Consider the following 27,905-nt stretch of genomic DNA (forward strand, 5'->3'; position numbering starts at 1 on the left):
CAGAAGTTAATTTCCATGCTGTTCGTTGACTTTATTCAAAGTCTTATATAATGTTCCCCAAATATACAAATTTAGTGGAGAACACTCTTTATCTAACTAACAGTTAACACTTTTTAACTTGTTAATTGGATATAGACGTGTTGATAATATATTTACTAACCACCAACATCCATACATAAAGCCTACTTATTTATATTTATAATGTCTCTGGCTTTACACATGCGCACAAACACAGGCACATACACAAACTTGTATCTATGACTTTTTTTTGGGAGACCATTAATTTTCCATAAAAACTACTAACTTAATGGTAACCATAAACCTAATCCTAACCTTAACCCAACCTTAAATCTCTCTCTATCTCTCTCTCTCTCACACACACACACAGACACACACGTAGTGTTCACCAGTTCATTATATAGTATTTTCCTGTATAATCAGAAATTAACAATATTCATCACATTTATCAGTGTCAATTTTCATATTCTATATTAATTTAATATTCTGATTAAAAAATGCAAATACGATGTAAAAATAACAGCATATTAAGCATTAAAATACACACATTTTTACAGTGCAGAGTGTGGATCTAAACCCAACAACATAAGCAAAAGTGACTGAATAATCCTTGTATGTATTGCTTAAATAAACACTGGTGGTTGTGGGATTAAAAAAAAAGAGCCAGATAGAAAGAAGAGCACAGACATAAGAACCTATGAGATATCAATGCCCATCAGAGATGACAGCACAAACTTCTCAGTTTACTAGAATTATCTATGATCATGAAACCCTAGATTGAAACCTTCCTTGTACCATGAAACTTTATAACAATGTCATGAAAATACAAATATTTAAATAAAAGTCTATACTTTAAAAATGTTACTACATATGAGTCAAACACAGAAGTTACTGCAAAGCTTAGGGGCTTTGTATGAAGGGTCAGTCCCTAGCTCTAGTTTTAAAAACAACCAAGGCTTCCACACAACTTGTTATCTAAGTAGGCTAAATGGTTTAATATAAAAGTTTACTCTGTATGTCATGAGGGGCAAAGATGTTAAGCTTTATATAAAAGCATTTCATCAAAGTGTATTTGAGTGTGAACCAACATAGTGTATTATTACGTTTGTATGGTTGAACTTCCTTGTTCTTGTTAGCACTCCATTACTCCATAGCTGCATTCTGGATTAACTCAATTTGTTTAGCCTTTTACATGAACAAGCAGACAATCAGGACAAACACACTCATGAAAGCTTAATGTAATAATTTGCTATAACAAATTTTTCAACATCTTGTTAGATGTATTAACATTCCAAAAATTATAATATGCATTCAAAATGCTTTAAGTAAAATAAATAATCTAAGGCAAAAAACAACAATGATCAGAAAAGTTCAGTGAGAAAGCAGGGGTTAAAGTTCAAACAGGAATAAAAGGGAAGCTGTAAAACAATTCAGTATGTTAATAATTAAATCAAAAAATGTCCCAATGCACCCATTGCCTGAATTTTATATACTGAAATAAAGCAAAGAGTAACAGGGATTTCCTAGATTCTAGCTCTGAGAAGTAATCTTTTTTCATATAAAACTGCCCGCTAACATGTACCGGTTTCAGTTTTTGGCATGTTGTCCAACAGGTTTTCCTTTGTTGGTGCAGGAAGTTGAGAGTTGCTCAGAATGACACACAGTGTGACAGCGTCAAGCAGTTGACAACAGTATTCTTGTGTTCAAGACTCTCAAAGACTCTAAAAACCATGAAGGAGCTTTTTCTGGATATCTTTAGCTTTTTCAGCTTCAGGAAGTTGAAAAACTATGTCTTGATCCTGGTTTTAAGCGTGCTGATTCTTGTTGTGTACTTGGCGTTCTTCACCGTTCATATGGAACAAAAGCAGATATTAAACAATGGTGAGTACTAGGTTTCTGTTCACTTTTGAATGTGTGACACAGTTCTCACTGTAGTACACTCCAAATTTTAAATGTTTTGTTAAATGACTATAATATTATACCTGAATCCATTTTACTGTCCAATTTCTACTACACTGAATTTAATGGTGCAAACACAAATGCCACATAAGAACCACATCAACAAGGGAACTTGTACAGGTGTACATATATATATATAAACTGCCTTTTCTGTTCATACATGGAATCAATTGATCAGGTTCTTCACACTCCCAGATCTCTTTTTCAAATATGGTTCTTCATTAAATAACCATAAAATATAGGTAGCCAAAGAAAACACCTGTTGATATATAGTCATCTTGTACACACAAGAATGTCAAAACCTAAAAGATAAATCCCTGAGTCAGTCGATACTCCTTAATCAGTCAATTCAAACAAATGACACAACAGGGGGTACAATAATTGAAAATGATCAAATTGTTCATTGTTATGTTTGAATTATACATTTATTTAACTTTGTTTACTGCTGTTTTTGGCTATTCAATCAAGGGGTGTGTGACATTGCAAAAAAAAAAAAAAAAAAAAAAAGAATTGTCTGTAACCACTTATCCAGTTCTGGGTCGTGGTGTGTCCAAAGCCTACCCGGAATCATTGGACGCAAGGCAGGAACACACCTCTGGAAGGGGCACCAGTCCTTGACAGGGTTACACACATGGACACATTTAAGTCACCAATCCACCTACCAACATGTGTTTTTGGACCATGTGAGAAAACCATGTGAAGAAACCGGAGCACCCGGAGGAAACCCACGCCGACATGGGGAGAACACACCAAACTCCTCACAGACAGTCACCCGGAGTGGGACTTGAATCTACAACCTCCAGGTCCCTGGAGCTGTGTTGTGACTGCAACACTACCTGCTGCGCCACCATGCTGCCCAGGACTGAAACAAATTTGTATTTAAAATAAATAAAAATGGATATAAATAAATAAATAACCACTTACATTTAACAATAGTAAACAGCAAGCTTAATTTTTACATTTTTGTTAATATATATTTGTATTACTGTTAATGCAGGAGTTGTAAATAACTATTTGAAGTATAATACACCACGTTACTTGAAGTTTGTATTACTTAAACTTTTCAGGTATTGATGATTGTTTATTGGCAATATCCCTGAATAATGTGGGTCTCAAAACGTATTAAGTATCACAAAGCAGTACACCCTCGTGTGTCATTGAAATGATTCTAACAGATAAAACACAGTCTATAACCCCTTTCATATATGGACTCCTTAGAAACTACATAGAAACTCTGCAGTTTCAGGTTCGAGATGTCCCAGAGTGGTCCTTTCACACATGCAGTATACAGTGGGTGGTTCTCTGCGTCAGACGCGCTCTCGCAGCGTGAAATGTGCAGTGTGCGAGGAGCGGTGCCTGTGTGTATGGAACGCCGTTGGGTTCTAAACGTGTGAACACATGCGCGTTAACACGTTATTAAAAATTTGCGTGTGATAATGTGACCAAAAATGACACGTTTACACACTCCTTAAGGTTTTCGCCAATGGGGGGCCTCAAATCCGGACGTACTTACATATACATGATAGGATTTACATCACACACTGTAGCTGACACGAAACATAAATCCATTGTGAACATAGTCCCTACTTTTCATCTGACTTATTCATAACATAGTGAGCTAAGCGCTGACCTATGGCTACGTTGAGCCCTACATGAGCAGTGTGAAGACAGCAATACTAGTAAGCTGATCCCCATAGCAACTGGAAGTTTATTTTTCACAATAAAAGGTTCTGGTGTTTAAGATTTGTAAACATGCATATTATTATATAACTTCATAACATGCTCTAAAGCTTTTCATAATTTTATATCAAACAAGCATCACTATTCTCTCACACGATGTGTGTGACACATACTGAGGCGTAATTCACGTAGTTCATAAATTATGTGCATTCTTTTAATAGCATACTGCTAAACAATACGGTGTCAATACAAACCCATAGTGAATTGAACTTTCCAGATCCTCCTCTTTGTGTAAACATGTATAATATGTTTAAAGATACATTAATTTACTCACGTTTTATTTAATTATGTATATCTACTTCTATATATACATTAAAACGTTAAAAAGTTAAATCTTCTTCAAAATGGAATTGAACAAAAAAATCTGATTTAAAAAATGGCTTTTTGTTTGTATTATGTTTATATATGTATAATGTTTATACAAAATTTCATTAAAAAAAAAAATAAAAAAAACATTGCTCAGAACATTAAACACTGGAATGTAACAAACTTAACGTAAATACCTTAGCGTGTTAACACGAAATTATACGCTATGTGTTAACACGGAGAATCCAGCACGTTTAGAGACCAATGGCGTTCCATACCAAAACTGCGGCTGTCAACTGCGCTGACTCGGACCTAGGGGTTAGCGGGATACAGTCAGTTTAATGCTCGGGACGAATGTGGTCCCGTTCACACATATAGTTCCTCCGGATAAACTCCGGAACATTTTACCGTGCGTATTTAAAATGGGCTTATGACTTACTTAAGCTGGCTGGTTGGTTAGGGAGCTGTAGCTAGCTAGGATAGCTAGCTAATACGTTTATATACGTTACCGTCCTTCCGCACAGCAGCAAAACACCCGAGGTGATTATATCCGAAAAGCAAATCACCTGTGTGAGTCATAAAATTTAAAAAATGATATAACACTCACCTTACTCATATGTTTTCACAAGTTCTCACAAATTTAAATTAATTTAAAATCTTTACATTAAATTGTCAGATTTTTTTTCTTTATTGATTAATCAAACATTTTTGTTCGGCTTAGTCATGAAACTGTTGAATGAACAAATAACTTTTTATCACCGAACAATAACAAATGCAAACAAAACATCTGGCAAAATCGTGCAACTTGATTTTTTTTTATCTTACAACAGTACATACAATTAAGTATTGGGGAAAGGCCATCTGAATGACTTTTTAGAGAGAGATGAATTTGTTTTGCGTCGCGCAGGCAATGCTTCCGGTTTCAATGGGATAAAAAAACAAATACAAAAAAAACTCCTCTGCGAAATGCTGCCCGTCTCCTCTTTAAAATGTATTTTTCACTGTAGGTGTCTCAGTGTGTAGGTCTATGGGATGGGGCGTTTATACGGTTAAGATGTGTTTTCGTTCATAATGCGTGAAAATCTGAATAGCATTTATGGACTTTTTGGTAAAATCATAAGGTATGCGATCATGTAAAATATCTATTATTAAATGTGGAACATTTAGTGAAAAAGGTCATTCGAATTAACAGCACTAATTCAAACTATTGCTCCATCTACAATATTTAATTATTTTATAAGGTGGCACCTGTTTGTGTATGTACATGCTTATCAGTAGAGGAAAATGCAGTTTGCTCTTAAAGCCAAAAACAATGTGGCTATCAAGTTACCTAAAGCAAAGACTCAGGAATGTGGTCCAGGTGAAATATAAATAGACAGACGGAAGAAGAGGGGAAAGCAGGCCCAGTATGCAAATAGATCACACCTGGTGCAACTGGAAAACGCACTGCATTTTGGATAAAACTAGCACTTACAAGTTGTGTGTTCAAGTCTCACTCTGAGTGACTGTATTCTCCCTGTGTCCACATGAGTTTTCTTCGGGTGCTCCAGTTTCAAAACCTCGCGACTCAAAGTGTGAGTGAATGTGTGTTGCCCTGTGAAGGACTGTTACCCACCGTGACCCTGAATTGGATAACTGGTTACAGAAAATAAATAAATAAGTTTTACAACGATTTTATTTTTATGAGTGCTGATGTAGTGTATAACAGGCCGATGGCTTCACCACTAAGCACCCTGTTAGACATGAGAGGGCTGATTTGAAAATATTTCTAACATTTTATCTGAGATAAAATAGCTTTTTTCTCACTATGTTGTTTTTAAATTTGTTTCAGTTTAAAATATAGTTTACTTGAGTTTAATATTAATAAATATTTAGGTGGGACTGATGTACATGCATGTAACATTTTGCACAAATCAGAGCAGAGTTACAAATACATTTACATTGTGAATGTTTGATAGACTGCAAGAAGGAACTAGCATGAAAATAGCATATACAATCTACCATAAGCAAGTAATGTAAATGAATATGATTCACAAAGCACAGTAAGGAGAAGTGTTTGGTAAAGTATCCAACACAACATCCGGTTGGTACAAATTTCATAAGATTTAATTTTCATTAGATGACAAAAACACCTCCCAGTACAAAAAAAAAGCACATACAGAGCAAACATGCCAGTGTTAATTCAACAATGTTGGTGTTAACACTAACCGCTAATTAGTTCAGGACGTACCAGTTTATTATCAAGAAAATATTTTGGGTTAATAGATGACACTACAAGATTGATAAGTTGACAGGTTTTATGAGCTCAGCTGACTGGTTTGTCCAGTCAGCTAACAATCCTGAAGCTAACTGACTGGTTATTTTAGGGTTCATTCATTCATTATCTGTAACCGCTTATCCAATTCAGAGTCACGGTGGGTCCAGAGCCTACCTGGAATCATTAGGCGCAAGGCGGGAATACACCCTGGAGGGGGCGCCATTCCTTCACAGGGCAACACAGACACACACACATTCACACCTACGGACACTTTTGAGTCGCCAATCCACCTGTACTGTGTGTTTTTGGACTGTGAGAGGAAACCGGAGTTTAGTATGTTTATAAATTGTAAGTACATGGCATGGTTGTAACAAAAAAGATCCATTATCCAAAAAGCTCCATAATGTTTTTTATGGCATTTTGTATTTAACACAATGTAAATCACAACTAGTATTAAATTTCAACTAAAAACATCAAACACCAAAAATGGGAATGCATTTCATTCTGACAACAAAATTACTAAATGTTGTTTCAGTGAAAAAACCCTGGGCGACACGGTGGTGCAGCATGTATTGTCTCAGTCATACAGCTACAGGGACCTGGAGGTTGTGGATTCAAGTCCTGCTCCTGCTAAATTATTGTTGGTTATAGGCATTGCTGCTTTGTGTTGTTTTACATTTACATCATTATAGAAGATGCTCCTGTCCAGAGTGACTTACAATGGTGCTTTGTTTTCAGTCACAATACAGTTTGTAGTGGTCTAAAATCTGTGGTCATTGGAGCCACAAAAACAAAACTGAAACAAGGAGGTAATTTAAATGTTATGGCTGATCGATGTATATCAAAATATTGTACAAGGTTAATTTGAACAAACTCAGGTAGATGACAGTCAAAAATCACGGTTTGAAGTAATGTAAGATTTTTGGATTTGCAGAAGTGGGTAGTTTTGTGGATGTCACCAATTTACTGATTATGCAGTTGATTGTACAAAGACACCATAGTCCAGTTTAACTGAATGTAATCCAATAAGTCATGTCACGTGTGCACATGTTAACAATACTAATGTTTATCTTAGGGTTCTAGATACAAATGTCTGTGAAATGATGAACAGGTCAAGGTCTCAAGCTAAAAAACAGGTGACTGGTTCACACGGTGCCATGTGTTCTACTGCCAGAAATGTTTTGATTCACTTTCAGGTCTTTAAATGCTGGATGTGTGGGTTACAAGGGCAGATTTACAATCAATAGACCTGTACTAAATTAAAATTTGTCAGCCTTGGCCTAATTGTTAGAGCACCATGCTTGGTACCAGAAGCTTGCTGGTTCGATCCCCAGAACCAGCAGGAACATCCATCCAAGTGCCCTTGAGCAAGACACTGAACCCCCAAAAGCTCCCCGGGTGCCGGGGATGGCTGCCCACAGTTCTGGGTGTGTGTTCACAGCACCTAGTGCCCTAGTGTGTGTGTGTTCATAGATGGGTTAAATGCAGAAGACACATTTAGCAAATAATTCCACATTATTAATATACAGTGAGGACATTCACTCATTTCAAGTGGAGTAAACACAGAGCCTTTTTTTGATGACATATAGAACCATTTTTTTAAATGTTCCTCTATGGAAACGTTTTTTTATCCTATAGAAGAACAATTTAATAAGGAAAAGATCCTTAAAATGAAAAACGTTTTTTTAATTAATTTATTTATTTTTTCTTCTATTTTCTTTTCTAGCTATACTGATCGATCTGGTTTTATCCTTCAATATATACTGTTCTACACCCTTATATACAGTATATACTGTTTGTTCATTATTAGGGGGTAGGGTTTATATATATATATATATATATATATATATATATATATATATAATGTAAAATTTTCAATAAATATATCAAACACAAAGAAAAACTTATTAAACAAAATGAAAGTTAATACAAAACTTTCTTTTCAGCATGTAGGACTCTTGCTGAGAACCACTGATCTAGATGATTGTCTAGATATTGGTCTAAAATGTCAAGAAGTAATACCAGAATACAGAATACACAGAAGTGATGTGGGGAAATAAATGAAAAAGAAACATGGCCCTGTGCATTCCTCCTTAATAATAATAGTAGAAAGTATGAATAGAAATTCATAAAATGTTGCAGTTGCTACCGGGTAACATCTAAAACTAGTACAGAAAGTGAAAAACGAAATAGTTTTCATATGTAGCAGCTTTCTCTTTATTTATTTATTTATTTTATACAGGAATATTTGAAGAAACAACAAAAAATGCCACATATCACGTGGCCTGACTCAGCAGGTTTACAGCAGGTTACTGCAGCAGAAAAACAATAAACATTGAACATACTTACAACAAACACAACATACAACAGAAACAAAAACAGTTGAATGAAGAAGAGGCAATAGACACTCATTTAAAATGTGCGCTACATGTAAGTATTCTGATATGATATGGGATCTTATTCCAGACTTTAGTATATATATTAAAAAAAGGTTTAAAACCATAATTATTTTTATTGGCTGGAACATTGGAAACGGATCTTATATTATGTTCAGGTCTACTATTAAAACTCAATCAGTGAAAAAGTAGATCAATCAGTGAAAAAGAGGAATTGTTATTATAAATCTGAAATTAAAGTTACTTGAATGTTTACATAATCCTGAAAAGTCACCCCATTACTGCATGTAAAAACAACACGATGTGTCCAAAAAGACAGCTTAACATGAATCTTACATGCTCCATTGTAGAGTTTCACTACTGGCTCAGTAATTTTGTTGGTGCTGAGAGACCACACTGGGAGGCAATAAGAAATTTGTGCATGCAAATATGTGTAAGAGATATTATAAGGGAGACATGATCTAATCTTATGGTTAACATAGAGTTTCTACTGAGTTTCTTTATTAAATTCTCAATGTGATTTGAATCTATAAGATGTGAATCAAGATAGACTCCTAAATACTTTTAAGAATTTGTGTCAGTTAATATTTGATTTGCAAGGCAAATATGCTGTAATACAAAAAAAAAGATTTCCTATAAGAATAAAAACACATACATTCAGTTTTCTTAACATTTATAGTTAGGTGAATCATTTCTAACCATTCATATAAACCCTGAAGATCAGTACAAATTTACGATTTATAACATCTGGATTTGGCTCAAAAAGAAAAATCACTGCCATCAGCATACAAAAGACAGTTTGAATATTTACAAATGTACCTATAATGATACCTATCTGATAAATAAGCGGAGAGCATCTTTATCCAAAAAGAAAAATTAAATGTCCAAAGTTTATTCAGCTCCGGTTTCCTCCCACAGTCCAAAAACACACGTTGGTAGGTGGATTGGCGACTCAAAAGTGTCCGTAGGTGTGAGTGTGTGAGTGAATGTGTGTGTGTGTGTCTGTGTTGCCCTGTGAAGGACTGGCGCCCCCTCCAGGGTGTATTCCTGCCTTGCGCCCAATGATTCCAGGTAGGCTCTGGACCCACCGCGACCCTGAATTGGATAAGCGGTTACAGATAATGAATGAATGAATGAAGTTTATTCAGCAAAATTTGATGATTGTATCAAAGGCCTTACAGAAATCTATTAAAACAGCTGCAGTAATATGTCATTTATTTAGTGAGCTACGTGTTTGTTCAGTAAGACATAAAAATGCGGACAGAGTTGTTAGATTAGAATGGAATCCATATTGGCAATCAGTAAGGATTTTTTTTTTCAAGATATTAATTTAATTCATTATAAAGAATTTTCTTCTTGTTGTTCAGACATTACAGGAAGAATAGATGCACATATTTCTGGTTTATATAGAAAGCATCTCCACCACCAGTTTTATCCTTTACAATATTTATGATTTAATTTAGAATTTTCTATTAAAAGATAAGACTCAGGAATTGTAGGTGTTAGCATATTCATAATCATAATTTTGACTTCATCTAATTTAGGAACAAGATGTTGTACATTTAAATGGCAAAGTTTTTAACTTTTAATTTTACCAAGCAGGGACAGAGTACAAGGTTTTTACTACAGCGATTAATTTGTCCCTTGCATTGGTTTAATTCCAGAGCTAATTAGAGGTTGAATAAAAGGAACGGAATGTTCTAAAGTAAAAGAACAAATGGAATTTACTGGGGTTGCATAATATATAGGTTTCATAATTCTCTGCATTGCAGCTGAAAATGGACACTGCTTAATTGTATTATTATTCACTCCATAATGAGTATACAATCTTGATAGATATAAAAAGCAGGTTTAAAAATATTTGGTCCAGGATTAAGTTCCATATTATCAATAAAGTATAAATATAAAATATTTTGTAAGTATTTAGTCACAGCTGTTTCAGTGAAAAGTATACACCTGGAATCTATTTGTCTCTATGTGTTTTAATATTCCCTTGAAATCCATGATAAACAGCTAAATCTTAAACTTTGCATGCACCTTGGATAAAGACTTTCAAACTCCATGCATGTGTCTATTCTGGTAAGTTAATTAAGGCTTTGTTCACACCAGAGGACACTGAAACATACAGACTGTGTCAGATTTTCAGTGGATCAAAGGTTTACACCAATCTGACTCATTTAACAGCCTGAGTGATGTCAGAAATTGATGTAATGACTTTAAGAAACTGAAAACTGCAATATTGAAAGTGATTGTATGTAAGTGCCTACCTTTAGAACTGCTTTTTTCTCTATAAAAAAGGGGGGGGGGGGTACGGGTTCCAGGCATTATATTTTGAAGCTGATTTGCTGGGGAAAAAAATAGTGGTACACAACATAAAATTGATGGCATCATCAAAAAAGTACAGAAATAAGAAAGCAAAATTTCAAGGCAAAATTTTCAGCCTGAAAGCAGAATCTTGGTCACAGATGTGTTTTCCAGCGGAACAAGCATCCTAAGCATCCCTCTATAGTTGTGATAAAATTAGTGTGGCCATTGCAAATTCCTGATCTGAATCTCAGAAAATTTGAGGCCTAAATAAAACCTGTGTTCAAGCAAAAGGTCAAACATTCTTTACAAAATTATACCAGTCCTACCCAGAGGAATATTCTAAAATTCCAGAATCATATGGTGAGAAGCTTCTGGAAGGTATTTTGGAACTGCTACGTTAGTGTTGCTGCCACACATTCCTTGAGGTCCAGGGTTCAATCCATTCCCCAGGTGCTATATGTGCTTACCTCCAGGTTTCCTCCCACAGCTAATAAACGCATATTTCTAAGTTGATTGACTGAATGTTGAAATTGTCCACAGCTCTGACCAATAAGTGATTCAGTGTTGCCCTATAATGAATGTGGACCTTGTCCAGGTTGTGTCCCTACCTTGTGCTCAATAACTCTGAATCTACTCTGGACTCATCACGACCCTGATCAGCATGAATCAGTTACAGAACATGAGTGAATCGGGCAGCACTGTGGAGCAACAGGTAGTGTCGCTACCACACAGCTCCAGGATCGACGAGTTGCGGGTTCAACCAATGCCTTAGTCACTGTGAGGAGTTGTCTTCTCTCTCTGAGTTTCCTCTCAGTGCTCTAGTTTCTTCTCACTGTCCTAAAACATGTTGGTAGGTCGAATGCCTTTGTAAATTTTTCCACAGGTGTGAGTGTATGAATGCCTGGGTGAGTGTGTGAAGCACATATGTCTTGCACCCCATACAGATTGTGTTTCTGCTTAGAAACCAGTGAGTCCAGGTAGGTTCTGGACCCTGAACTGGCTGAAGTGGTTACAGTGAATGAGTGAATGAATGAATCAATTAGTCTTTCATCTATTATTCTGAAACTAACACATGAAAAGTATGTGACATGAAATGTGTGGGGTTGTGAAAATTATGTAGTCATTTTTATTTTGATCTAAATAGCATATATAGACAGATCACAAGCAAAAGTGATTAGCATTTCTCCATACTAATTAAAACTGTTGCTCTTGGAATTTGAATATTACATTCCTTAAAACTTCGATTAAAACATTAATTTTTAAACTTGAAATATGTGTAAAATCTAAACACCTGTTAAATTATTATATGTATTATTTTAAATACAGTCATTACTGATATGACACAAATATCCATGTGCCTTCCCAGTGGTTCCAAAATCCAGATCTAGAAACAGCATTCAAGGTTTCCATTTAAAAGTGTATGATATAAAATCTTCTCTTTTGTTTCAGTACTCAGACAGAGTAGCCAGAAACTTCATACGTTTGAAGAACAGGTGAGATCTGGGGCCTCAGGATTCCCAACCCTTTTCAATTATACTTCCAAGCTACAAACACACTTGGATCGGGTAACTGGTGTCCAGCAACTCCTGATTACCTGGGCCAAGAGTAGCAAATGAGCTTTCTCTTAGTAATTACATTTTGGTGTAGTTCTTGATACACAATATTCCATTCACTCCTCTCTCTGTCTCTCAGTACATTCAGCTGATTGAGCAAGCTTTTGATGAACAAGTTGAGGAAGAGCGATCAGCATGGAACCCACAGGTGCCAATCATACACATGTATTCACTCTTTTCACAAGACCTTGTCAGACTGAATGAATGGAAATAATCTTCACAAACTGTTGCAAATTTATTTTGTATTTTGACCAGTTTAAAGGCAGAGCAAACCTGCACGTGTTTGAAGACTGGTGTGGAACATCAATAGAACAGCTGAGGAAGAATGTACTTTATCCTCTATTTCCACATGTAAGACTTCACACATCGATTACACTAATTCTCGCACCATAGAGTTTTTCACATATATACAGATCATTTCAAACATTGAATGCAATTTCTGAACTTGAATACTTTAATAACTGGTGGCTATGACATTATGTGTTCAGTTGCAGTTCATTTACCTTGAGGTTAAAAATCCAAGAAACATGATTCAATATCTGTAAACGAACACCACTAAGGAGACATTAAAAAAATATATAATAACATGTCAACATGTCATCTACAGCCAGTTTGCTTGTATATCAAGTATCAAATGGGAGTTTGTTCCATTTAAAATTTCAGAAACTTTGAAGGGTTTCATGAATCAGATTCAGTTAGTTGATATTTTGCTTATTTATGTTCTTTCTTGTTTCTTTAAGCTAGTATTCACATGGAATGACCCGAGTGTTATATACTATACATATTCACTAAAGCAGACGTGTGTCATAATTTTAGGTTCGGACTACAATAAGCAAGCTTTCACTTTATCCCAAATGGACAAACTATGGAGTGAGGATGTTTGGATACCTTCACCCACCATCCAGTGGTAAGTACTGCAGGAAAAACCTTTTGCAGTAACTTGTTTCATCACCTAGACCTTGTCTAAGCTATGACATTAGATCTCTTTCGTACCCCTACTCTGTTTTAAAGATAATGTGTGAACATATTTGAAGCTTTAAATGTTATTTATTATATGACATATATTCTTATATATATTCTTATGCCATGTCAGCTTCATCAGATATTCATATTTCAATTGATATACAATAAGTCGTAATTGATGATTTATTCATAATTGCTTAATAATTATGGTGAAGGTGTCCTAAATCCTTTATAATTATTATTGTACATCGTTAACACCACCACTAATATCTTCTGCTTACTGTTTGATAGGCATGTATATTTTTGCAATATCCTCTGATAAGAACTCAGAGTTCTGGCTGGCTTTGAATGAAACATTACAAAGCCTCAGACTCCTGGCCTATCTTGGAAAGGTAAGTGTTGTTACCTAAAATCATTTAAGGCATGGAAGTATTTTATTTATATGAGCTTATAAAATATGACAACCGGTCAGGTAAAAGAAACTGAATGAAAGCTTACTGAATAACAAATGGCTTACATTTTTTATTAGTGCCCTTTAACTAGTCTGTAAACAGTTTCAAACAGTGAAAGGTTCATTTGAATTCTCCACAAGTAAACAATCTCAAAACATTCCGTTAAAAAATATATCATTATTTATTTCGTGGATATTATTTCACTTACTTTTCCTGTAAAATTTCTGTCAGAGATATGTGTTTCAAAAATCAGACACCCAAATTAATTTCGTCGCAGGTCAGATTTTTCTACCATTACAGCTTTCTCTGACCAGCAAGGATCCAGCTCAAATCTGGATCATAGTATTAATGAAGCCAGTTTATGATTTTTACGTTATTTTCTGTGGAATAACCTGCTGATGATTATGTGGACCTCGTGAATTATTCTTTGTGTTTGAATATTTCGTCTTTGCAGTTTTTTTTTAGTAAAATCAATGAGCTCAAGGGACCAAACAGACTTGTATGTGTGTATGTAACCATTGTCAAAGTGATTTTATAAAGAACTCCTTTTAACAGATTTTCATCATATAAAGTAATATTCCAACATGAAATGAACTAGTTAAAAATACAAATATTTCAGCAATTTCTTAAGTTTTCTTAAGTTTCTTTTATTCAGCCTCTTCTTTTATTTCAAAACCTACAAGATGTCATTAAAAACATGAAGCATTTGTTTGTGACTGTGATGCCATACATTATATCTTTAACACTAGCATTGTCTCCTGCCTATTTGTATTTTTTATTTATTTATTTATACTTTTAAAACTACTGTAATATTATTATTATTATTATTATTATTATTATTATTATTATTATTATACCAGACAGGGGTGCAGTGGGCTGGCCCAGGTGAATATGGAAAATTTCCATCTCAAATATCTCAACCAGTAAAGTAAGTGATATATTTATTTGTATGTTCTACCAGTTTGAGTTGTTTTATCCAGTCAATTGGTCAGGACACGGAATGAAAGAGCAATCATTTCTCCAATCATTTTCTCCAGTAATGAGTTATGTGGAATGTATAGTAAACCTTTTTTAAACCTTTACTGACATAATCAGGGACTACAAAGCAACCTGATTCATGTCAGTGGTACCGTTATTTATATATATAATGTAATATCATTTGCTAATTTTTGCTGGCAAAAGTATAACAGTCCCAAAGTATAGTTTAGAAAACTATGACTTCCTTTTATTCAAATTATTGTGTTCTCCTGTGTATACAAGTACATCTCTTTCTTTTTAGGCTGTTGAAAGGAAAGCAATATTTTTTTGAAGTGCTCATGCAGCACAATGAAGGGATAGATCATGTGGAAGTTGCGGTATGACAATCACATTATCTGTGTTTGATTATGAAATTTAACATTATTGTGCACATTACATAATATAAATTTGAATAGTGCAGTTTAAGTTTAAGCATAAGGCCTTCACCAAAAAGAAAATAATGATTTTTTTTTGTCTTTTTTCAGTGGCGCCTTGATCAGAAAAATAGCTCTTTTTCTGTCATTTCCTCTGAGTACCTATCGCTTTATGCAAGTAAGTTTCAGCACTATAAACATGTTTACTATGCAGTGGCGCCTGCTAAGTCTTCAGTAGAAATTTGACAGAAAGCCAATCAGATACCGCACCTTTATAACTAAAAGCCACACAAAGAAGCACACCTATACTCATGGGTGGGTCTCTTTATTAGATTTTCAACTTATTAAAAGTGCATATTTTAAATTCCATCGTTTAGCCAAGTTCCGGGCATGGCTTGCTGTGAATGCTGTGGGTTAATTTTTTGTCTTATGTAGCATTATTCTGGTCGTATGTATGGGTGAATGACTGAATGGGTTATGTGCAGACTTTGCTATATTTAACCTCTTTCTCTTTAACTGCTGAAGTTAGTGCTTTATTTTCCATGTGCAGATGAAACTTCTCTGCAGGCAGAGAGCACAGCTCACATCCCCCAAACTGTGGCCAGTCATGAAATACGCCCCAGCTTCATCTACAGTCAGGCAAACCCCGAAGTGGACATGGTCAGGATAGACCCACGGGATATCATCTTCCAAAGCAAGTGCTTCAAAAAGTTGTATTTTATTTTTTTTAAATTTAAATAATATTTACACTGTACACATGAATTCTTCCTTAAATAAAGATAACATATACATGCATATTCAAAATATTGGGACATCTCTGGGGATTTTGTTAATTTCTAATTGAAAATATGTTAAAATATTAGTATACCTGAATCAGAAATCAGAGTGATTTTGACATGATGTCAGAAGGTGTTTAGACCTAGAGAAAAAACATTTATAAATATAACCAAAAACGGAGTATAGTGTCTTTCATATGACATGACAAAATTATTATTTTTTTTTTGTTTTTGCTTTTGTTTTTGCTTTTTTAATTACCATTAATTAATCATGTAAAATAATCCCAATTGAGATAGACTTTAAATTCAGCCGGTAAATGAACCATATTAAACTGGGGCAGCATGGTGGCACGCCAGGTAGTGACGCTGTCATACAGCTCCAGTTTCCTGGGGTTGTGGCTTCAAACCCAGCCTCAGGGAACTATCTGTGAGGAGGTTGGTGGGTCCTGTGTCTGCGTGGGTTTCCTCCACACAGCCCAAAAACACACATTAGTAGGTGAATTGGCTGTTCAAAAGTGTCCACATGTGTGACTGTGTGATGGACTGGTATCCTGTCCAGGGCGTGATCCCACCTTAAATCCAGTGATTCCAGGTAGGCTCTGCACCCACCTCAAGCATTAACTGGATAATCAGTTATAGACAATGAATGAATGTATTAAAAGTTACAGAAGTACCAAAGAACATTTTTGTTGCTCATAGATTGCTTTGCAATTGCTCAGGACACCTAATGGAGATTGTTCAAAAATTCCTTAGTTGAAAGAAATGAGACAAATAGGAGATATGAGACATGAGAGAGATAGGGAAGAGACAGGCAAGAGTAGGATTTAATTAATCTGGCTAATCAGAGGTTGTGACTCTACTGAAATCTCCAGTGTAACAGATAAGGATACATTTGAGATTACTGAGGTCTCTGTCCTTAGTTTATCCACTTGAACTCATTGTGGTCTTGAAATACAGAGGCATTGCAGAGAACTCCTTTTTGATTTTTCTTGATTCTAGGGTGTGCTCTCTGCAAAGGACATGTATTTATTTTCATAATAAGCAGCAAAAAAATTAATTAGACCAGGCCAAATAATTGCAGTAAAACCCTCAGTTCTTTAATAATCAATGTAATCATTAACACATATCAACTCATTCTTACTTTCTCTCTACAGTACCCCTGATGAACATGTCCTTTCTGGACAACATCTTTCCTGAATGTGATTATAAGCCCATTAATGTTTTTGCTGGTGAAAAAATGCAAAGATATCATGGTATTTACTATGTGAGTATGCCTTCAATTTCTTTTACATGAATTAGTTTACCTAATATGAGTAATTCTGCAGGTCAAATAGAAAACACATTATAAAATCACAGCATGTAATGTCAAAAAAGCAGTAATGTATTTTCTCATTTTTATGTTATTTTTTGTTTTTGTTTTTTAAAGGTTCACTACTCTGCAGTGTTTCCCAATGACTACACTCGACAAACTCATACCATAACTGATGAGATGTGTTTTTACAACAAGGACAAAGTATTCACTGATGGGTAGGCCTTTGTTCTATATTGCTTATGTTTAGCATCCAGTAAATTACTTTATATAAACACTTTTTCTCAACCTGTAATTTAGTGTGTAGTAATGTTACATTGTTATGATGGTATATTAATTTAAATAACATTATAAATTTTGTGTTTATTTCTCTAGAGGTGGATTTCTGCAGTTTATAAAAACTGAGGAGAATGGTAACTAATCATTCTGATTGATTTGACTGTAGAGCACAACTATAAATATTTTATTATTCAAGTAAATCTCTGCAACTTTGAAGGACAGTTGTATTTAGACACATACCTTATTATCCGGTTAAGGGTCATGGTAGGGTGGGAACAGCCATGAGTGCTGCTGTAAGTCTGGTGGTTAGGGAACTGGGCTTGTAACTGGAAAGTTGCCGGTTCGATTCCCAGAGCCGGCAGATCGTGAATGAAGTGCCCTTGAGCAAGGCAACTAACCCCCAACTGCTCCCTGGGTGCCATGGCTAGGTCTGCCCCCCGCTCCGGGCATGTGTGCACACTGCCCCATAGTGTTCACTAATGTGTGTGTGTAAATGTGTGTTTCTCAGCATGGATTGGGTTTAATGTGGTGAACTAATTCCACTGAGTGCAAGCACAGTGGCCAATGAAGTGATTCTAGTTCTAATTATATATGGAATCACTGGGTGCAACACACCCAGTGAACACACCCTGGATGGGGCTGTAAACTCATTGCTTGAGTGTCATTTCAGTACAGTGTAGTCTTCAGTTTTGTAGTTTGTTATGAACAGACAATAACAGGCTTTCCATGATCATACACTATCCTGATCTGCCTTAGGTTTATGTATGCTTATGTTTATAAACAGGGTTTTTCCTCTAAATTCTGCATGTTTTTAAATAAAACACTGTATTGAATTGACATTTTAGTGAGTTGTTTACATGAGAAAACGTCCTGATCTTAACAGGAACTAACTACAAACCGGATTCCAAAAAAGTTGGGACACTAAACAAACTGTGAATAAAAACTGAATGCAATGATGTGGAGATGGCAAATGTCAATATTTTATTCGCAATAGAACATAGATGACAGATCAAAAGTTTAATCTGAGTAAATGTAACATTTTAAAGGAAAAATATGTTGATTCAAAATTTCACAGTGTCAACAAATCCCAAAAAAGTTGGGACAAGTAGCAATAAGTGGCTGGAAAAAGGAAATTGAGCATATAACGAACAGCTGGAAGACCAATTAACACTAATTAGGTCAATTGACAACATGATTGGGTATAAAAAGAGCTTCTCAGAGTGTCAGTGTCTCTCTGAAGCCAAGATGGTAAGAGGATCACCAATTCCACCATTGTTGCGCAGAAAGATAGTGCAGCAATACCAGAATGGTGTTACCCAACTTTTAAGTTATCATCATCAACCGTGCATAACATCATCAAAAGATTCAGAGAATCTGGAACAATTGCTGTGCGTAAGGGTCAAGGTCGTAAAAGTCTACTGGATGCTCGTGATCTCCGGGCCCTTAAACGTCACTGCACCTCAAACAGGAATGCCACTGTCAAGGAAATAACAGAATGGGCTCAGGAATACTTCCAGAAAGCATTGTCAGTGAACACAATCCACTGTGCCATCCGCCATTGCCAGCTGAAACTCTACAGTACAAAGAGGAAGCCATTTCTAAGCAAGCTCCACAAGCTCAGATGTTTGCACTGAGCCAGGGGTCTTATAAAATGGAGTGTGGCAAAATGGAAGACTGTTCTGTGGTCAGATGAGTCACGATTTGAAGTTCTTTATGGAATACTGGGACGCCATGTCATCTGGACCAGAGAGGACAAGAATAACCCAAGTTGTTATCAGTGCTCCGTTCAGAAGCTGCATCACTGATGGTATGGGGTTGCATGAGTGCTTGTGGCATGGGCAGCTCACATGTCTGGAAAGGCACCATTAATGCAGAGATCTATATTCAGGTTCTAGAACAACATATGCTCCCATCTAGACGTCATCTCTTTCAGGGAAGACCCTGAATTTTTCAACAAGATAATGCCAGACCACATTCTGCAGCAATCACAATATCATGGCTACGTAGGAGAAGGATCCAGGTACTGAAATGGCCAGCCTGCAGTCCAGATCTTTCACCTATAGAGAACATTTGGCGCATCATAAAGAGGAAGGTGCAACAAAGAAGGCCCAAGACGACGGAACAGTTAGAGGCCTGTATTAGACATGAATGGGAGAGCATTCCTATTTCTAAACTTGAGAAACTGGTCTCCTCTGTCCCCAGATGTCTGTTGAGTGTTGTAAGAAGAAGGGGGGATGCCACACAGTGGTAAAAAATGGCCTTGTCCCAACTTTTTTCATGAAATTTTGGAACAACATATTTTTCCCTTAAAATGATACATTCTCTCAGTTTAAACTTTTGATTTGTGATCTGTGTTCTATTCTGAATATAATATTAGATGTTGGTACCTCCACATCATTGCATTCAGTTTTTATTCACAATTTGTTTTGTGTCCCAACTTTTTTGGAATCCGGTTTGTACATTAAATGTTAACGGTGATGATTTTAATGTTACTGAAAACAATCACCTTTCCATTTTAATATTCTGAATAAAATATACACTTCATAAAGGAACATGACTTGGCTAACATTCCATAATTAATATAGAAATGCATTCTGTATATCTATCTGACTGATGAAACAGTGCTCTGTAATTGAGGTCCATGGAGATAGAATTTTCTAATTAAAGAAATCATTCATCATTTATAAGACAGTTGAGGCTTTCAGGATATTTTTCAGTGCAGAATATACAGAAGATACTTTCCCATTGGTCCCTCTTGAGGACATCACAGTGAAGACTAGGGAGGGAGTTTAAAAATAACGGTTACCAAATTAAAACCATAAAGTATCTCATGATAATGAGATTTAAATCTACTTTTGATAAATCAAGAAATCATTAACATTGGAACATGCTTGTTTTACCACTAACTGTGGATTAACTGTTAATTGTGGTTTCTCTGGATGTTCTTATTTATGGATGACTTGAGTTTGCCTGGATGCTCTTATATATGATTGTCAAGTCTGTTATGAATTCACTAAGATGCCTAACATCAACTCTTATGTTAGAAGGTGAGAACAAGGCTGATCCAAACTGGGAGCGTGTGTTCAATGTAAATCCTGTGGACTTGCATTCAAATCAGCCCACTCAAGTCACCAGTACCTGCAAGAGAGCAGGAAATGTCATCATGAATGAAAAAGATGCTATGGATATTGTTGACGCCTTCATGTATACACTTCTGACAACAGAAAGCACCAGGTAAATATTTCTGTTAGTTTCCAGGGTGTACTTCCAAGCTTTGTAGCAAATGATAGGGACTATTTAAGCATTTGGATCTGGTTCACTTTGTGTGCAGTGATCTGGTCCTGAATCGTGTACTGAATGTGGAGAAGAGAGCAGATGGTGATGCAGGTGCACGCTATTTCCTGGAGCTGGAGCTGAAGGATGGGAAGGGCCAGAACATGCTCATATCTCATTATTTTTACGTAACCAGAAATAAGGACAGTCCAGACCCACCTGCTCTCTGTTCCCCACGAGGCTTCTCCTGGGACCCAACAGCTAGAGTCAATGTCATTCTGCCAGGTCAGAATTGTTGGATTTTTTAATGAATACAAATATTTTTTGAAATATAGATTTTATAGTTTTTTTCAGGGCAAATCACCACTACCACCAACTCATATACTCATTCACAGTTAAAAACTGCAACACAAGGTTCAATTTCTCACATACTGAATAATGCTATTCAATGCTTCATTGGAAAGGCAAGGTACATTGCTTTGGAAAAGTAGAAATGTGCTTCTTTCCTTATCTCAGTAAGGGTTTACTGATTGATCCATGCCCTTTCTGAACCATAGTGTTGAGATTTTACATTTATATTAACACCATGTTTTTACACAGATACTGCAAGCATTATGCAAACTGTTTATTTCTTGTTTTTTCCACTTCCTGTTATTTCTGTACTCCAATAGTAAAAAACCAGGGCAGATGGACCATTCAGTTCATCAAACAAATGGAGAAAATTTACAGAGCCACAGGGGATGAGAACTTCAATGTGATTATAATTGATTACAGCAGTGATGATGTTAATATAGAGAAAGCATTGAGTAATGCAAAACTACCAAGGTATATTTTTTTTATTTTGCATATATCTTTAGCTTTGAACTAGATAAGTGTCTCATATTTGTCCAATGTGTGTTCATTTCCCCATTCTGACATATATATATATATATATATATATATATTTGCAGCTACCAGTATAAAAGGCTGGAAGGAACCTTCCTTAAAACAACTGCAATTCAAACGGCAATAGATCTTGTTGACGTATGGAACTCTGTTTATTTATTTATTCTAATCAACATGCATAAAAGTAATTTTGTGAAAAGTGATGAACTTTATCAATGGTTTGCTCCCTGACTGCCTTTAAGCTGACATTTATTTCACCTTCATAAGAGCCTTCTGTAACAATTTTCGCTTTTTTCTTTTCTACTCTTAGGATGAGAACAGTATTTTGTTCACATGTGACCTGCATCTCAATTTCCCCATATCAATAATTCACACTGTGCGTAAACACTGTGTGCAGGGCAAAATGATTTATGCTCCAGCTTTAATGAGACTAGACTGTGGATCCTCAGCACAAGCTCCCACAGGTATTAAACTTACATCCCATCTGATGTTCAGTCAGTTACAACAGAATCGCTAAAATTTGTTACACTGAAAACACACCTGTGTTAACAGCATGTGCTTTTGAAAATATTAAAATATATAAAAAATAAACTAGTATTACCAGATTCCCAGACATGATTAAGACCGAAAAATAAAACAACTATAACAAAATTAGGTCAGCTCATTATTTGAATATCCTGAAGGACAGGTTATTCTAGCAAATGTTTTTTTTTTACTTCCCTGATAGCAGAGGCTTATTCCAGGATGACAGGGTCAAAATGGATGTAACAATTATTATATACATTATTTTTATATAATAATTGTTATATAACATTTCATATCCTTTTTGATGTTTTAAAAGGTAATTTAACAGCTGAAGAATGAAGACATCAAATGTCCTGAATCTTAATACTCTCATTTTATTATCATTATTTAAAATATTCAAACATTTATCAGAATAATATATACATGCACAGTATGCAAATTACTCAAATCCACAAGAAAAAATTACACTACACATTGGTAAATGAACATTTTGATAATCCTGCCCGATAATGAAATACTGATTAACTGAAATACTGTAACATAACTCTTTTACCATAAAAAATAATGTGATTTTTGCTGTGTAATTTTCCTCACTAGTTGTAATTACGCATATGTTAAATTGGAAGGTCATCTTATGCCTGTTGTTAGTTTTGCTACGTTATTAGCTACATATACTGAATGCAGAGTCACTCCACTGCATGTTTAAAACACTATAATGATATTATTTAGCATGTAGCAGTGTAATGTGAGCTCTATGTAATGTCAGGCGTATTTAAAAAATTCTTACTGCTTTGCTAGTTTGTTGTCAAAAGCTCCAGAAAAATCAATCCACTGCTGACAAACACAACAGTTATCCACACTTAATTTACCACAAATCACCACCATTCTTGGTCTGGGCAGTGCATGTTCTGATTAAAAAGCTGACCATTCCATTTTATCAAGAGTTCCCTCACAGTCTTCACACTTACTCAATCCACTAGGATAGGGTGACCAGATGTGAGATGGTGAAAAAGAGGACACATCTCCGGGGGCGCGGGGGGATGAATACTGACGTGCAGACTGACCAATTAAATGTTTACAGAGAAGGTTATAAACCAATAACAGTAGCTCTACAGTCAGGCCGTCCAATCAGAAGATTTTAGGCTACTTCACCACTCCCCCTTCTCACTCAAGGGAACCAATCGGAGTAGGGGAGGGCGGGACTAGTTTGTGAACGAAACGCTTCTCGAAGTTCTATGTAAGCTTTAGAAAAACAAAATCCCGGACGTTTGTGAAATTCCACCCGGACATTTTTTTAAGTCTAAAAAAGAGGACATGTCCAGGAAAAAGAGGACATCTGGTCAACCTAACTAAGAGGTAGCAAAAGGCTACAGGTGATTGACTGTTAGCCTGTCAATCCTAGCACAGTCATAAAGAATGTGATAATGCATTTAAATGAAACTATCCAATGTTATATCAAAAAGTACTTTTTTGACATTTCTTTTTTACGTTCTCAATGACATGTCTGTCATAATATGTATTGCTATCAATTATCGTCCAGGCCTAGCTTTGTGATACTGTTTCTGTCCACTGTTCTTGACCTTTATTGTTTGTGTCAGGTTTCTGGGAAATTGATGGTTACGGTCTGATAGGAATCTATAAATCAGACATGGAACGAATAGGGGGCATGAACACTAAAGACTTCAAAGATAAGTGGGGAGGAGAAGACTGGGAGCTTTTAGACAGGTAAAAAGAGAACCAGCTATTACAGAATCTTTCATTATATGTATGCACATTGAAAACCTTGTCCTTGTTTCCAGAAGAATTTGAGACTTCTTGTTCAGTAAAATTTGGATTATTTGATCAAGAGTCAAAAAGAAACAGCTTTATATAACAAGAGTATTACTCCTACATTTATAACCAAACCATCCTGCATTTAGGCTCACAGACTGACACAAACAGCATATAATCTGCAAACAAACTACCTACAGCAGAGCCCTTGTAAACAAGCCACAAGTACACTGAACAATCACTGGATTAGGAACACCTACCTGATATCTACACTCATTGTCTCTTTTATCACCTCCACTGACCATACATGAGCACTTAGTTCTATAATTACAGGCTGTAGTCCATCTGTTTCACTACATACTTTCTTATCTCCATTCAATTATTTATTCCAGTAATTCCATTTGAAAAGTGAAACTTGTATATTATATGTATTCTTTACTTTGTTTATTTCTTTTAATTTGATGATTATAACTGATAACTAATGAAAACTCCAATTTCAGTATCTCAGAAATTTAGAATATTGTGAAAAGGTTCAATATTGAAGACACCTGGTGCCACACTCTAATCAGCTAATTAACTCAAAACACCTGCAAAGGCCTTTAAATGGTTTCTCAGTCTAGTTCTGTAGGCTACACAATCATGGGGAAGACTGCTGACTTTTATCCAAAAGACGACCAATGACACCTTACACAAGCAAGGCAAGACACAAAAGGTCATTGCTAAAGAGGCTGGCTGTTCACAGAACTCTGTGTCCAAGCACATTAATAGAGAGGCAAAGGGAAGGAAAAGATGTGGTGGAAAATGTGTACAAGCGATAGGAATAACCACACCCTGGAGAGGATTGTGAAACTAAACCCATTCAAAAATGTGTGTGGGATTCACAAAGACTGGACTGCAGCTGGAGTCAGTGCTTCAAGAACCACCACACACAGACGCAAACTCCCCTAACCTTAACCCCATAGAAAATCTGTGGGGTAATGTGAAGAGGAAGATGGGGTCTTTTAATACTTATTTGTATCATCTGGATTTGACTATTCTGAACTAAATGTTAGCACTCTAAAGACTGATGAGACAGGGTACAACTTCTTTTAAAGTTAATTCAGTTGCAGCATAAAAGTTGCAAAATCATAGCAGGACAAACTCAACAGACACACACCACAGATTTTCCAGTATCTGTACACTCACAAATAAACATAACCCAGGGTTAATTGGCTGCTGTTGCATAACACCTTCTTCAGGAGCAGGGATAGGCAGTCTTTTCCCTGAAGGGCCGGTGTGGCTGCTGGCTTTTGTTCCTGGCAACCAGGAGGTCACATGATCAGTTGTTTTACTCAGACGAACTAAATAAAGGAGTGAAATCAGGTCTGGCCAGAATGGACTAAAATCCAGCAGCCACACAGCCTCTTACAGGCGTGTAAAATTACCCACCCTGTTCTAGAGACCTCTATAGGAACAAAAGTGTGAAATTTTATTTAGCAGTGAATGTTAACAGCAGTGAATAATCTTTTTTAGTGTCAAATTCTCATTGCCTTTCAGGATTCTCGAAAACAAGCTGGAGGTTGAGCGGCTAAACCTGAGGAACTTTTTACACTATCACCATTCAAAGCGAGGAATGTGGAATAACTAATTACATCACAAAAGTTCAAAGGCAGTATAATGGACTTTTTTTTTTTTTTTTTTTCATGGAAGTGTTACAAATTATGGACAATGAAACTTTTGAAGTCGCCAAAACAAATTTTGTGTCCTTTTATCTTACTTTTTCAAATTTCCCAGGAAAACGTAATGTCCCTTGCTTTCTAAAGAGAGAGTTCACTTTTCCATTCTATTGGTTATGGCTTTTCAGCACTTCATTCCCTCCCAAATATCCATTCATATTTTGAGCTCAAAGATTGTATTGTGCACCTAAAAAAAGCCATCCTTGTAAACAGGATCATTTCAAGTCTCCTTGAATTTTCAAGGAAACATTATGACATCATGCCATGCCCCATACACGTGTCTCAGCCTAGGTCCCTGGCTGTCATTCCACCTACTAATAAAGCCTTAGGAATGAAACATGACGTCTAGGAAACACTGATACCAAGCTTTTGGTGTATTCGCTGCAAATTAGTGGCCATTTTATAAAACAAGATGACGTTTACCTAAATGTGAATAGCTTTCTGTGCTGAATTAATATATATTGTTTGTAATAAAGATGAAAAGTCCACCACTGGTGTAATGTTTGATTCAATGTACTCATCAGCAAAATCACTGAAGCATAACAGCCAAAAATGCTGATTCACTAAACAATTCACAAGATTTTGATTTAGTAGTCACTTCATATTTGAGAAAAATTACTGAACAGATTAGGTAAATTATTAAATCAAGACTAAAGCTGTAGAAATCATGTCTGGTTGGGCAAGCTGACATTTAGTAAAGGTTAAATTTTTGCAAGACACAAGATCATTAATGCAGTCTTCACTACCTTTACATTACACCTTGTGCTTGTCCATCACCACTCTAAAGGCAGATTAGGTGGAAATTACCCTTATTGGATATAACAAACAACCAGGTATCTTTATATAGTCACCTGGAGCAAGTACAACATAGAACAATTAATTATAGAAGATATAATGTAAAAATATGTTTGTTTAGTTTGATTTTGTTATTGTTTTCACAGTCTTGTGCAGTATTTCTATCAGACCCCATTTAAATAGGGTTTATTGAGGCAGCCGTTAACGTTAATCATAACAAAACAACCAAACACATGTTCCATTGGAACTTTATTAATTTTGTTTCTAAATGTGCTGTACTTTATTTAGATAATTGAATAAAATGTCTTGACGTGTCTTGGAAAAAGATTTTTTTTTAAGTATTGTTACCCTATTATGGCCACATTACCTTGAGCAGGTTTGTGGGCATTCCAGGCAAAATTCCACAGCAGTAACAGAGTGAGGTTTGTTTTTGGTCAGGCAAAGTATAAACAAGAGCAGTTGTTTTATAGTTCATCTGTTCTTTTAAACTTCTAATAGATTGTCAATGTTATTTAACATTTAACATCCAAAGAACGGGGCAGATATTTTGCAATAAAATTAAGATACTTGTGAATAAATTGAGGAACTTGAATTTATCTTGCTATTCAAAACGTCTTATCAAGGAACACAGATCATATAAGCTACAGCTGTAAGAGTTGCTCTTATATTAAAAATATATTATAATATTTTCACAATAAGCATGGTAGGTAGTGTCGCAGTCACACAGCTCCAGGGACCTGGAGGTTGTGGGTTCAATTCCCGCTCCGGGTGACTGTCTGTGAGGTGTGTGGTGTGTTCTCCCTGTGTCTGCGTGGGTTTCCTCCCACAGTCCAAAACACACGTTGGTAGGTGGATTGGCGATTCAAAAGTGTCCGTAGGTGTGAGTGTGTGAGTGAATGTGTGAGTGTGTGTGTGTGTGTCTGTGTTGCCCTGTGAAGGACTGGCGCCCCCTCCAGGGTGTATTCCCGCCTTGCGCCCAATGATTCCAGGTAGTCTCTGGACCCACCGCGACCCTGAACTGGATAAGCGGTTACAGATAATGAATGAATGAATGAACAATTAAACACTGACTGACTGATTATATCCATATAAGATAAGTATGGTTTATCACCATGAAAGATAAAAAGTCACACTGCCCAGCTTTAGAAATGATGCTCCCTGTCCTTCCTGTGCAAT

The 27,905-nt window shown here is 35.9% G+C and overlaps 1 protein-coding gene across 2 annotated transcripts; it reads left to right on the top strand.

Annotated features, from left to right (window-relative positions):
- The first annotated feature begins 1,684 nt into the window (after positions 1-1,684).
- On the top strand, positions 1,685-26,884 carry LOC136694463 (beta-1,4-N-acetylgalactosaminyltransferase 3-like). 2 transcript variants are annotated; one of them, XM_066668054.1, is made up of 20 exons: positions 1,685-1,899; positions 12,433-12,476; positions 12,676-12,744; positions 12,852-12,947; positions 13,413-13,503; positions 13,851-13,951; positions 14,872-14,939; positions 15,291-15,366; positions 15,514-15,580; positions 15,953-16,096; positions 17,333-17,442; positions 17,605-17,705; positions 17,863-17,900; positions 20,814-21,000; positions 21,098-21,324; positions 21,711-21,864; positions 21,990-22,062; positions 22,235-22,388; positions 24,048-24,174; positions 25,756-26,884. In XM_066668054.1, exons 1-20 carry the CDS (start codon positions 1,749-1,751, stop codon positions 25,844-25,846), a joined length of 2,169 nt encoding a protein of 722 aa, XP_066524151.1. In that variant the 5' UTR covers positions 1,685-1,748; the 3' UTR covers positions 25,847-26,884. The 2 variants fall into 2 exon arrangements, with proteins under 2 accessions (XP_066524151.1, XP_066524150.1); XM_066668053.1 differs by having other exon boundaries at positions 20,811-21,000; positions 25,756-26,882.
- Positions 26,885-27,905: the final 1,021 nt, after the last annotated feature.

The sequence above is a fragment of the Hoplias malabaricus genome, chromosome 4 (assembly GCF_029633855.1).
Source record: "Hoplias malabaricus isolate fHopMal1 chromosome 4, fHopMal1.hap1, whole genome shotgun sequence".
NCBI classification, from domain to species: Eukaryota; Metazoa; Chordata; class Actinopteri; order Characiformes; family Erythrinidae; genus Hoplias; species Hoplias malabaricus.

Bases quoted from the DNA above. Each gene is read 5' to 3' on its own strand.
- LOC136694463 (XM_066668053.1), top strand. From the start codon at position 1,749: ATGAAGGAGCTTTTTCTGGATATCTTTAGCTTTTTCAGCTTCAGGAAG. The intron at 21,001-21,097 runs GTAAATATTTCT...CTTTGTGTGCAG, and splicing joins CTGACAACAGAAAGCACCAG to TGATCTGGTCCTGAATCGTG. The intron at 21,325-21,710 runs GTCAGAATTGTT...GTACTCCAATAG, and splicing joins AGTCAATGTCATTCTGCCAG to TAAAAAACCAGGGCAGATGG.